Source organism: Oncorhynchus mykiss, chromosome 25, assembly GCF_057628025.1.
Source record: "Oncorhynchus mykiss isolate SJ-2025 chromosome 25, ASM5762802v1, whole genome shotgun sequence".
NCBI lineage: Eukaryota > Metazoa > Chordata > Actinopteri > Salmoniformes > Salmonidae > Oncorhynchus > Oncorhynchus mykiss.
The window spans coordinates 19,711,195-19,725,153 of record NC_143046.1 but is presented as its reverse complement, the minus strand read 5'-3'; the positions used below and the strand labels follow the sequence as shown (position 1 = coordinate 19,725,153).

General features: G+C 43.7%; 1 protein-coding gene across 4 annotated transcripts in view; it reads left to right on the top strand.

Moving 5' to 3' along the window:
- fgfrl1a (fibroblast growth factor receptor like 1a) overlaps positions 1-13,959 on the top strand; it is a 99,384-nt gene that overhangs the window by 35,541 nt on the left and 49,884 nt on the right. For all 4 annotated transcript variants that reach the window (XM_021583558.3, XM_036970032.2, XM_090220382.1 and 1 more), the window contains one exon: positions 10,745-11,017. In XM_021583558.3, the coding sequence (XP_021439233.1) occupies positions 10,745-11,017 (273 nt within the window). The remainder of the gene's footprint in view (positions 1-10,744; positions 11,018-13,959) is intronic.

The window sequence follows — 13,959 nt, the reverse complement described above, 5'->3', positions numbered from 1 at the left end:
TTGAATCTGCTCCTCAAGGACATTATGGCACTGAAAACAATGGATACACTCTACAAGAGAGCCATGGAAATGGTTAGGTATGTGAAGGGTCATCAAGTTATAGCAGCAATCTACCTCACCAAACAAAGTGAGAAGAATAAGAGCACCATACTGAAGCTGCCCAGCTACACCCGTTGGGGGTGGTGTTGTCATCATGTTTGACAGTCTCCTGGAGGGGAAGGAGTCTCTCCAAGAAGTGGCCATATCACAGTCTGCCCGATATGGAAAGCCCCATCAAGAGAATCCTCCTGGAGAGAGTGGTAAGCAGCCTGAAACTCCTGAAACCTATAGCAGTAGCCATTGCACGGATTGATGGAGACAATGCCATCCTGTCTGATGTTAAGACTCTGCTTGCAGATTAAGAGAAGAAATCCATACTGCCCTGCCCACTTCACTGTTGCTCCAAGCAGAGGAAATTGCAGTTCTGAAATACATTAAAAAGTGTGAAGACTTCTGCCTGATGCCCATACAGGTCGCAGCGTACATGTTGGACCCCAAGTATGCTGGCAAGAGTATCCTGTCTGGTGCAGAGATCAACAAGGCCTATGGTGTTATCACTACCGTGTCTCGCCACCTTGGCCTGGATGAGGGCAAGGTTCTTGACAGTCTGGCGAAGTACACTTCCAAGCAAGGGCTTTGGGATGGAGATGCAATATGGCAGTCGTGCCAACATATCTCATCAGCCACCTGGTGGAAGGGACTTTGTGAATCAGACTCTTTCCCCTGTTGCCTCCATCATCCTCCAAATCCCAACAACATCAGCCATCCTCGGAGCACAACTGGTCCATGAGGGGGAACACACACACCAAAGCACGCAAAAGGCTGACCAATACAAGGATTGAAAAATTGATGTACATCCAGGCAAATTTGAGGCTTTGTGAGCCTGACCACGAGCCATCCTCAACAAGGTTGGAAAGTGACAGTGAAGATGAGGCCTCAGATGTTCAAGAGGTGGATATTGAGGAGGTCCAGGGAGAAGACATGGAAGCCTGAGAGGAAGACAACCAAAGCTTTTGTTTCTAGACTATTGTTTTACAGATGTTGAATGTTGAAACCTTTTTGGGAGATGCGATGGATCATTGGGGATCATTCAGTGTTCCCTTTCTTTTGTTGTTCAGTAAAATCATCACATGTGAAGAGTCAACTCATTTAATTAAAGTTCAATTCGTAACAGTTTTTTACATTTTTATTTCTATTGTAAGGATTTAATCATTTGCCATTATGTCAACGAATGATAATGTAACGGATCTTGTCGAAAGGAGTGGACCAAAGCGCAGCGTGGAAAGTGTTCATGATTTTTATTATCAAAAACCACTCAAACAAAATAACAAAGTGAAAACGAAGCGAACAGTTCTGTCTGGTACAGATACTAAACAGAAAACAACACCCCACAAAACCCAAAAGGAAAATGACAACTTATATATGATCCCCAATCAGAGACAACGATAAACAGCTGCCTCTGATTGGGAACCACACTTGGCAAATAACAAAGAAATAGAAAACATAGACTTTCCCACCCTAGTCACACCCTGACCTAACCAAACATAGAGAATAATAAGGATCTCTAAGGTCAGGGCGTGACAGACAAGGTAAAAGGTTTATGTTTCTGTCTCCATATGATATGGGAAATATATCCAATGCAAAAAACATCTACATTTAAATGGTATTAATATTAATTTACACATATTTCTATTAATTCCCATATATTCTCGTTAATTCCCATATATTCCTGTTAAATCCCATGGAAAGTTTGCACTTCCTGAATATTTCCCAAAATGTGCAACCCTAGTGGAGGCAATGGTTTAAAAAATGGGAGAAGACTAGTATTTTGTAGTTGAATTCCTCATTTTACAATATATGAGAATATATCACTATGTTGTCAAAAATGTTGAAGACTGTTATTGTTTCCCTTCAATAAAATACATTCAAAACTACTTTCTGCACATTTCTGCTACTTTCTTAGGCTATATAAGTGCTATCTCTTTCTAAAAATGAATTATGTTTACGCCTATAGTTGTAGCCACAAACATACATTTTCACAAAGTCTGCTGCCTCTGTTTGTATGATGGCAATTTGCATATACTCCAGAATGTTATGAAGAGTGATCAGATGAATTGCAATTAATTGCAAAGTCCCTATTTGCCATGCAAATGAATTGAATCCCAAAATAACATTTCCACTGCATTTCAGCCCTATCACAAAAGAACCAGCTGACATCATGTCAGTGATTCTCTCGTTAACACAGGTGTGAGTGTTGACAAGGACAAGGCTGGCGATCACTCTGTCATGCTGATTTCGAGTTCGAATAACAGACTGGAAGCTTCAAAAGGAGGGTGGTGCTTGGAATCATTGTTCTTCCTCTGTCAACCATGGTTACCTGCAAGGAAACACGTGCTGTCATCATTGCTTTGCACAAAAAGGGCTTCACACACACATATTGCTGCCAGTAAGATTGCACCTAAATCAACCATTTATCGGATCATCAAGAACTTCAAGGAGAGCGGTTCAATTGTTGTGAAGAAGGCTTCAGGGAGCCCAAGAAAGTCCAGCAAGCGCCAGGACCGTCTCCTAAAGTTGATTCAGCTACGGGATCAGGGCACCACCAGTACAGAGCTTGCTCAGGAATGGCAGCAGGCAGGTGTGAGTGCATCTGCACGCACAGTGAGGCGAAGACTTTTGGAGGATGGCCTGGTGTCAAGAAGGGCAACAAAGAAGCCACTTCTCTCCAGGAAAAACATCAGGGACAGACTGATATTCTGCAAAAGGTACAGGGATTGGACTGCTGAGAACTGGGGTAAAGTCATTTTCTCTGATGAATCCCCTTTCCGATTGTTTAGGGCATCCGGAAAAAAGCTTGGCCGAAGAAGACAAGTTGAGCACTACCATCAGTCCTGTGTCATGCCAACAGTAAAGCATCCTGAGAGCATTCATGTGTGGGGTTGCTTTCCCAGCCAAGGGAGAGGGCTCACTCACAATTTTGCCTAAGAGCACAGCCATGAATAAAGAATGGTACCAACACATCCTCCGAGAGCAACTTCTCCCAACCATCCAGGAACAGTTTGGTGACGAACAATGCCTTTTCCAGCATGATGGAGCACCTTGCCATAAGGCAAAAGGGATAACTAAGTGGCTCGGGGAACAAAACATCAATATTTTGGGTCCATGGCCAGGAAACTCCCCAGACCTTAATCCCATTGAGAACTTGTGATCAATCCTTAAGAGGCAGGTGGACAAACAAAAATCCACAAATTCTGACAAACTCCAAGCATTGATTATGCAAGAATGGGCTGCCATCAGTCAGAAGTTAATTGACAGCATGACAGGGCGGATTGCAGAGGTCTTGAAAAAGAATGGTCAACACTGCAAATGTTGACTATTTGCATCAACTTCATGTAATTGTCAATAAAATCCTTTGACAATTATGAAATGCTTGTAATTATACTTCAGTATTCCATAGTAACATCTGACAAAAATATCTAAAGACACTGAAGCAGCAAGCTTTGTGGAAATTAATATTTGTGTCATTCTCAAAACTTTTGGCCACGACTGTTTGCAGTACCTTTAGCAATAGTAATACTAGTAATAGACCTCTACTTTAGTAAAGAAAACAATTAGGACGTGTTGTAATAAAAACGACTGGTGTCCACTGATTAAATGCAGTCTTTCTGCATTGTGAAGAGGGAAACACCAGATATTCACAACGTTTATGATGAATGACAGGTTGTTTCTTCATGCAAAATATATTTGGGGTTTCAAATTAAAGTGGATTGTATTTATCATCATTAGTCATTTAGGTCAACATTGGATCATTCAGAGATCCTCACTGAACTTCTGGAGAGAGTTTGCTGCACTGAAAGTAAAGGGGCTGAATAATTTTGCACGCCCAATTTTTCAGTTTTTGATTTGTTAAAAAAGTTTGAAATATCCAATAAATGTCGTTCCACTTCATGATTGTGTCCCACTTGTTGTTGATTCTTCACAAAAAAATACAGTTTTATATCTTTATGTTTGAAGCCTGAAATGTGGCAAAAGGTCGCAAAGTTCAAGGGGGCCGAATACTTTCGCAAGGCACTGTACATACTACCTCGACACCGGTTCCCACATTGACTCTGTACTGCTACCCCCTGTATTTAGCCCCGCTATTGTTATTTACTGCCGCTCTTTAATTATTTGTTATTCTTATCTCTTACTTTTCTTAAAACTGCATTGTTGGTTAAGGGCTTGAAAGTAAGCATTTCACTGTAAGGTGAAATGTTGTATTCAGCGAATGTGACAAATACAATTTTGATTTGATTTTGATTTGAATACTTATGTAAATGGTATATTTCAGTTTATTTTAATTTTTTTTACCTATGCAAAAATGTCAAAAAACCTGCTTTTGCATTGTCATTGTGGGGTATTGTGTGTAGATTGGTGAAGAAAAATAACAATTGAATGAATTTCAAAATAAGGCTGCAACGTAAAACAAAACGTTGAAAAAGGCAAGGGGTCTGAATACTTTCCCGAATACACTGTAAGGGTGATTGAAGGGTCATATTTAAGGACTTAATGGGTCTCGTAGCCTAACCCCTCTGGCCCCACACAGGGACTACAAGGTCAGTTTAGGTACTGTATTCAGATCTCCTAGTGCTACTGGACATTAAAACATCTTAGATATAAAGTCCCCTGTTTAGGGGACCTGCGTGGTTCTGGTACCGGTTCCGACCAATTTTTCCCTTACAAATTGTTCTGTGGACACCGTAGATCAAAATGTATTGCATTGAGCGATAGCCCTGGTTCCCACGGAGACGGTATATTTTCTGAGCCTGTCTGATGCAGGACGTGAAATCTGAAACCACTTGAAACTGGGATGTCCCTCCTACCATTTAATTCGCTCTTCAGACTGTCCATCAACTCCTGGCTGAACCATGCAGAAGGTCACAGCCTCGGATAAAGCACATGCCTGCAATTCTTACATCGTAGCGCATCACGGTACCACATTCAGAGGTATATTTTTGTAGATTAATCTAAAATAATTAATAGATTTTAAATAAAAAAACACTTTCTGTTTGTCATGGACAAGATTAATATGCGATAAAAGGTGAATTCCTAATGAGTTCAGGAAGCCAATGGAGGGCAGACATTTTGATCAAGAGAGACCTTTGGAATATAGGCACAAATAAACATACAAATATGTATTTGACAGTTAAGGAAGGTGAAATGTTATAGTCAGTCATTTTGTCATTTGATTATACTATATTTAGAAGGTATGTAAGTTATTTCAAGCCATATTCACACTGTTTTGTTGAATAGGAAACACATCATATGAAATATTTAATATTTAATAGTTTTTTACATATTTGTACTGTGCACTTGAGCTTGTGTCCTCAAAAGTGCCTACACCTCAGAAATGTATAAAAAAAAAAGGACTAGAAAGGTGAGATTATGGCCTTTTCTTGGAGTACGCAGCATTACTAGTTATTGTTTATGGCCCTCTCACGATAAATAATTACTTTTGGGGATTACGTAGATTACATTTTCGAATTACACTTAGTTCGATTTAACTGGTTTAAGGAGGTGACTCACTGTCTGAGTTTGTAGAGCCTCCCACACATAAACACACACAAGGTGTTGTTGGGATCATCAGGAGCTATTTAATTAAACACGATGGTAGAACGAGCCATAGTTTCTAACACAGGGAAAGAACACCTAACCCTTCGGTGTGAGGACCAACTAGAGGTTTCACTAGATCCCCTAGTCGGCCTCTAACGTGTTAGCTATACATCAGTCCTATGTGACTGTGTGAGTACTGGAAAGTCATAAATACTATCTTTAAGCCTGAACAGTCAATAGCCACATAATCACGCTGCCAGTTGCTATCATTGCTACCACACGACGCCTACTCCCAAGATGGGGTGTGTAGATTGTACAGTATATCTTCTATTACTTATGTTATTAGTTGGTCCTTTGTAGCTCAGTTGGTAGAGTATGGTGTTTGTAATGCCAGGGTAGTGGCTTTGATTCCGGGGACCATCCATATGTTAAACGTACGACTGGAAGTTGCTTTGGATAAAAGAGTCTGCTAAATGGCATCTACTGTTAAGCTACTTTATTTTAGGGGTTTATTGAAGGCGAGTAATGTTTTACCTGTAGGACAAGGGAAGTATATAGAATGTTGAGACTACACAAGGGTTAAGCCAGTATGTTGACTCCCTCCGTACTTTAAGCCAGTATGTTGACTCCCTCTTTAACTTAAGCCAGTATGTTGATTCCCTCTGTACCTTAAGCCAGTATGTTGACTCCCTCTTTAACTTAAGCCAGTATGTTGATTCCCTCTGTACCTTAAGCCAGTATGTTGACTCCCTCCGTACTTTAAGCCAGTATGTTGACTCCCTCTTTAACTTAAGCCAGTATGTTGATTCCCTCTGTACCTTAAGCCAGTTTGCTGTAAAAGGGAATAAAGAGAAATGGGATTATGCGGCTGGAAGAGAGATCCATAGAGATGAGGGATATCGAATCAGGCTACCTCTTTAAGCTGCACTATATATAACAAAAAAAAGTATGACAAAAAAAGATCACTATGCACAATCCTTCAAATTACTGGATCTGGCTGTTTCAACCGCACATGTTGCTGACAGGTGTATAAAATCGAGCACACAGCCATGCAATCTTCATAGACAAATGTTGGCACTAGAATTGCCTTACTGAAGAGCTCAGTGACTTTCAACGTGGCACGGTCATAAGATGCTACCTTTCCAACAAGTCAGTTTGTCATATTTCTGCCCTGCTAGAGCTGCCCCGGACAACTGTAAGTGATGTTATTATGAAGTGGAAATGTCTAGGAGCAGCATCGGTTCAGCCACGATGTGGTAGGCCACACAAGCTCACAGAATGGGACTGCCGAGTGCTGAAGCGCTCTGGAAGCAACGTCCGCACAAGAACTGTTCGTTGAGAATTTCATGAAATGGGTTTCCATGGCACACAAGCCTAAGATCGCCATGCGCAATGCCAAGCGTTGGTTGTCTTGTAAAGCTCACCGCCATTGGACTCTGGAGCAGTGGAAACGCGTTCTTTGGAGTGATGAATAACGCTTCACCGTCTGACGGACTAATCTGGGTTTGGCGGATGCCAGGGGAACGCTACCTGCCCCAATGCATAGTGGTGGAGGAGGAATAATGGTCTCGCTATAGCATCGTTCCAACATCTAGTGGAAAGCCTTCCCAGAAGAGTGGAGGCTGTTATAGCAGCAAAAGGGGGACCAACTCCATATTAATGCCCATGATTTTGGGATGAGATGTTCGACGAGCCGGCCATGTAGTGTACTTTAGATCCCCCAAGTGGAGCCAGCAGCAGCAGCATAGGGTAAGGCATTTAGGTTTAAATGGACAAAACAGATTGTGTTTTAAAAGGTCCAGCCTGCAATTTCCTCTCCCCACAATTCCCTCTGCTCTCCTCACACAACTCTCTCTCTCTCCCTTTCCCTCTCGCTCGCTCTCTGATGCACACGCACGCACGCACGCACGCACACACACACACACACACACACACACACACACACACACACACACACACACACACAAAGCAGCAGTGACCTGCATTCACACTGACAGACAATCTCATGAAAAATAGATGTTTTTTGGTCGTTTCTGTTTAATTCCCCCAGAGAGAGGTTAAACAGACTCCAGGCCAGTCGTCCCTCCAACGTCAAGGAAAGCTCCTCAGAGAGGAGTTTTCAATTCATCACTCTGGCCAAAAGAGAAGGGCAGAGGAGTGAAAAGCAGGTTAACTGGTGAAAGTATGTGGGGGGTGCAGTCTTGTGTCATGCTCCTGTGATCTCTGGGAGGTGGTGCGGTTCTGTTGGACCCCCGAGGAGCAGTTATGGGCCCTGAATCCTGGGCTTTCTCTCAAACAGAAGGCACAGAGCAGTACAGCTGGAAGTCAACACGGAGAGAGAGAGCAGGATTTTAGGTCTACAGGCTTCCAGAGAGAATGAGATTCCAATCTGTGAGAAAGTCTGACCAGGAAGGATTTACTAGAGGTTTTTGCTCCTGATGAGTCAACCAGTAACAGTGAAGTGGGAGGACAAAGACGAGTCCAGTGAATTCCTCACTGTGACTCATTTCTTTTCACATTTTCAACCGCCATCCGTTTAAATGTTGGTTCTCGCGTTCTCCTGTGAAATCAGTGATGTGCCACTATCTTGGTAAGACTGCCCCTCTAAACATCTTCCCCATTGGGTACAGATGTCTATTCCACGTTGGTTTAATGTAATTTCATTAAAATGTGGAGACAACGTTGATTCACCCAGTGGGTCCATACTGCTCTCTAGAATTATTCACCATGATTCCCATCTCTGTAAAAGGATTGGCTAAAACTGATTAGAGGATGAATGGACATGATAGAAAGATGTGACTGTCACGCCCTGACCTTAGAGAGCCTTTTTTATTCTCTATTTGGTTAGGTCAGGGTGTGACTTGGGTGGGCAAATCTATGTTTCTATTTCTTTGTTGGTCCAGTATGGTTCCCAATCAGAGGCAGCTGTTTATCGTTGTCTCTGATTGGGGATCACACTTAGGCAGCCCTTTTTCCCACCTTCAGTTGTGGGATCTTGTTTTTGTACAGTTACTGTGTAGCCTACAGAACGTTACGTTCGTTTATCTTTTTTTAGTTTTTTTGGTAGTCATAAAAATTAAAGAAAGATGTACGCTTACCACGCTGCACCTTGGTCTCATTCCAACAACGGACATAACAGTGACAGTTAAAGCTGAACAGCCATTGTTTGAGTGAGAACGGCAAAACTTTTCAACTAAGCCAAAAATGCTTCTCTAACGACCCACCAAATCAAATTTATGCAGGCTCCATCGAGTTACATTTCATGCAAGTCATATTAATCAAATCTGGAATTAGCTTTACGCTAACGGGCATGAGCATGCTCACAGCATGGTGGAGGGAAGGATTTCTGTCTGGTGTTACTCAGGTGGGCACCTTAGTTTTAACCCTGTAATAATTACTAACCAAGGAGCACATTATAGTGATACTGACACACACACACACACACACACACACACAATCAGTAGTAAGACCAGCACACAAACAACCCAGTGAATCTGTCCAGCCACAGCCCGGTAGCTGAAGAGTAAGGAGGGAGCTGTGGCCAGCTGACAAGGGACTGTGGTTACCATTTCCCACAGACATAAAAAGTGAAACTATCACACTGTCTGCAGACTAGACTGCCTCCAGACTGCTTCCAGGGAGTGTGCCATGTACTGTAGTGTGTGGGCTGGAGAAGCTAGCACTAAAGCCTCGCTCAACACATCACTGCACACCACTATGGATGGCTAACACTAAACACATGAAGCACTAGTTGTACTGTAGTCAGAAATGTTGCATTTTTAGCATTTTTCCTCACACATGTCACTTTGGCAATTGGAAGGGCTGACTTTGTACAAGGGGCTGAAGATGTGCACGTTACAAGGCAGTAATGACGTGTTGACCTCTGGTGCCCAGGGACTGAACCCGGTGGAAATGTGATGTGATTTATTCAGAAAGACTGTTCTAGACGTGCTGCTCACAGGGGACTGATCCTAGACGTGCTGCCCACAGGGGACTGATCTAGACGTGCTGCTCACAGGGGACTGATCTAGACGTGCTCCTCACAGGGGACTGATCTAGACGTGCTGCTCACAGGGGACTGATCTAGACGTGCTCCTCACAGGGGACTGATCTAGACGTGCTGCTCACAGGGGACTGATCTAGACGTGCTCCTCACAGGGGACTGATCTAGACGTGCTGCTCACAGGGGACTGATCTAGACGTGCTCCTCACAGGGGACTGATCTAGACGTGCTGCTCACAGGGGACTGATCTAGACGTGCTGCTCACAGGGGACTATTCTAGACTGCTGGTCTCCACATCCAACATGTATTTAAGAGGAGAGCATGGAGATGGAACAGAAGACCACAGATCCTTTCTGTGTTTTATTTCTCTGTCTGCCTTTCTCTCACTCTCCTACGCATTTTATTCTCCCTCCCTCGTTAAATCACCCCCTCAAATTCCCCCTGCCCACTCTACCTTTTATTTCATCTTAATATCTGCTCACAGACATTGTTTTTCTAATCCTCAGATCAGAGCACACCAGCTTCTGTTTAATGTTAATGTTAGGTTGATCTCAGGTCAAATTATAGTCAGTACCAGGCTCAGCATTGTTCTGTTCTGTATGGCAGAAGGTTGATCTCAGTTCAAATTATAGTCAGTACCAGGCTCAGCATTGTTCTGTTCTGTATGGCAGAAGGTTGATCTCAGTTCAAATTATAGTCAGTACCAGGCTCAGCATTGTTCTGTTCTGTATGGCAGAAGGTTGATCTCAGTTCAAATTATAGTCAGTACCAGGCTCAGCATTGTTCTGTTCTGTATGGCAGAAGGTTGATCTCAGTTCAAATTATAGTCAGTACCAGGCTCAGCATTGTTCTGTTCTGTATGGCAGAAGGTTGATCTCAGTTCAAATTATAGTCAGTACCAGGCTCAGCATTGTTCTGTTCTGTATGGCAGAAGGTTGATCTCAGTTCAAATTATAGTCAGTACCAGGCTCAGCATTGTTCTGTTCTGTATGGCAGCCCATATTTACCTGAAGTAGCAAACATTGTAGCTGCATATTACTGATTGATTCAGTTGTCTGTAATCTACTGTAGGTCCCATTATAACACTGTTACGTCTCCCTCTCATCCCAGGCCCTCCCCACGTGGCAGAGAAGATCGCCCACAGGCAGACGGTGCGGATCGGGCGCACCATGAAGCTGCAGTGCCCCGTGGAGGGCGACCCTCCACCACTCATCATGTGGGCAAAGGATGGCCGCAACATCCACAGTGGCTGGATGCGCTTCCGGGTGCTTCGGCAGGCACTGCGCATCAAAGAGGTGGAGGCCGAAGACGCAGGTACCTTCATCTGCAAGGCCACCAATGGCTTCGGCAGCGTCAATATCAACTACACCCTCATCGTCGTCGGTGAGTCTCCTCCCCCCTCCCATCCAATTTGCCGGGTCCCAGATCTGTTTATTGTCTTGGGGTGTGACAATGACCAAGACAGCACGAACAGACCTGAAACCAAGCTATACACTACTACACAGTCAGTACAGTATCTCCTCCTCTACCTCGACGGGAGCCAAGTGGATCTAATATGTTTTATGATTTCACACGGCTGCTCTACCACTGGTTGGTTGGTTAGTGGTTCTCCTCATATCATTCTTATCAGTGGAATGGCTCCATTCATGTTGTTAGAGAATCACCACCACCACCCTGACGCCAGGCCAAAAACCAGTGAAATTGGACAATAAGACACAGAAATAATAATCCTACTACTCTCCTCCTCCTTGGTTCTCTGTGACCCCAACCACCCCCCAGCCCTGTCTATGAGTGGTGCCTGCCTGTGTTCAGGTGTGATGGTTATAAGCCATGTCATGTCTGAGGCTGTCTGCCTAATGAATCAGGGCCTAATTTGGCAGGGTGTCCTGGGGAGAGATGGACGCTGGGATGGAGGGGGGTCATCCATGCATGGGCTGGTCTTGTGATTGCCCTCCCTCCTTCCAAACCCCAACTATTTAAGGACTTGAACCCTCATGCCACGGATGAGTGTGTGTGTGTGTTTGTGTGAGTGAGAGAGAGAGAGAGCTTTTCCTATTCAGATTGTTTTGGTTGAACGTGTGTGCTTGCATATGAGTGAGTTTGACTGTGTGTGACTTTGTGTGTTCGAGGCCAGTGTGGAGCGTGCTCATTCCCAATGCCAGGGTTTTATCTTGAGAGGTTGTTTTCTTTAGCTGGTCATTATTCATAGTCTGACTAGTGTCCTAACAACTCAGGGAAATGTTGGAATGAACATGCTCAGACAGATGTCTGTAGACACTTAACTGATATTGTAAAAAAGCCAAACTGGCAACAATTATTGCCGTCTTTGGGAACACAAACAAGTTCTCCATCAGTCTAAACAGAGCCGGTGTTTAAACAGCAGGAACTGGGCTTCAGCGTATGTGGCCCCTGGCTGCGTGGCCAGAATGGCTGCCATTGGGACAAAGGAAGGAGGGTAATTAACTCCACTGGTGGTAAATCAGACTCAAAAAGGAGGGAAGCCATTACCACGGACCCACCCTCAGCCTCATATTGGCCACATCCCAAATGGCACCCTATTCCCTATATAGTGCAAAAGTAGTGCACTATATATGGAATTAGGGTGCCTTTTGGGCTATGTTCACTACCACAGTACTAACGGACACTCACATTGGCTCTGTTCACTACCACAGTACTAACGGACCCTCACATTGGCTCTGTTTACTACCACAGTACTAACGGACCCTCACACTGGGTCTGTTCAGTACTAACGGACCCTCACATTGGCTCTGTTCACTATAAATCAACCACAGTGCTAACCACAGGAGGCTGGTGGCACCTTAATTGGGGAGAACAGGCTTGTGGTAATGACTGGAGCGGAATCAGTGGAATGGTACCAAAAATCTACTGGCCCGAACAGAATTTCTACTGGCACGGACATGGTATAGTTTCTTAATGCATTGGGGTCATGCAGGGCCTATAAGTTGGCATGCTTTCTCTCTATATGCAGCTATTAATGAGGCTATATGTATAATAAATAAATACAATATTTTTTGCATATCCCAGCTCTCCTTAATCAACCTTTGGAGAGTGGGGTCACGGCCAGGGTCTACCATTATTAGTGCCTTGGAGATTTTTCACCTTGTCGGATTGTGGATTCGAACAAGTAACCGTTTGGTTACTGGCACAATGCGCTAACCGCTAGGCTACCTGCAGCCTCTTTTGTTTAGAATGATGTATTAAAAACCTGTTTAATGTAATTTAGCAATGCAAGTCATTACTCTATTCTTAAGAATTGCATTGTATTAATTGCATTCATTATAGTTTCTAAAGTATGTCACTTTCAGAATATTTTTTGTCATCTCAAAATAGGATGCTGCACCTTTAAGAGAACTGTGATTCCAAAAGCAGTATCAGGCTGGCTACAGTAGGCAAGCCAAGACAGATGCTATAGTGTATTTTTGTAGCTTTTTTGTCAACTATCAACAGTAGCCAGTATATTGATAGTATGTTCACTATTGAAAGTTTACTTTTGTAAATCATTTTCCCTAAAATAAATAACACAGTGAGTAGATTGATGGACGCTTCTTTTTGCTAAGGATAGCTTGCTAGTGCTGTGTGAACGTGTCAACTTCTGGATTGGTCGAGAAGTTGTGACTTGTGGGAGCGTAGTGGTGCTTGAATAAACGACTAATCAGATCACTCAAATACAAATGTCACGACTGAAGAGAGAGAGAGAGAGAGAGAGAAAGAGAAAATCAAATTAGTTTCTATTTGTCACATGCGCCAAATACAACTGGTGTTGACTTTACCGTGAAATGATTGCTTACGACCCCTTCCCAACAATGCAGATAAAACATTTTTATGGTAACACAAGAGGGGAGAGTGAGAGAGAGAGAGTCTGAATGGAGAATAGGTCTGCCGTAGTTATTTGAAGCGTGGAGGCCGGGCTACAATGATGGCTGTCTGGGCCCCAGTGTTGGCTGGCTGGGCCTGTGAGGTGTGGAAAGAGGCAGCTGCCCAGATGACCTCAGCAGCAGCTGCTCCCCCTCCCCCTGCCTGTGCCAGGGTGCTCTGGGTGCCAGCCTGTGTTTGAAGCACCGACACGGGCCTGGAGATGCTGTTTAGTCAGATTTCTTAAAACTTGTTCTTGTTTTATTTGTTGGCTTGCCTCCTCTCGCCAAGCCCGGGCGGCATGTTGTTTACGTGGCACGAATAAGAAGCGTTCAAAGGGGGCCGCCAATTTGACTTCCATGTATTTTGCAGTCAGGGAACGTACACGTTAACTAGGGTAGGGTCACATAATTGTGCAGATGCAGAATTAGACTTCAGTGCCTCCTGCCGTG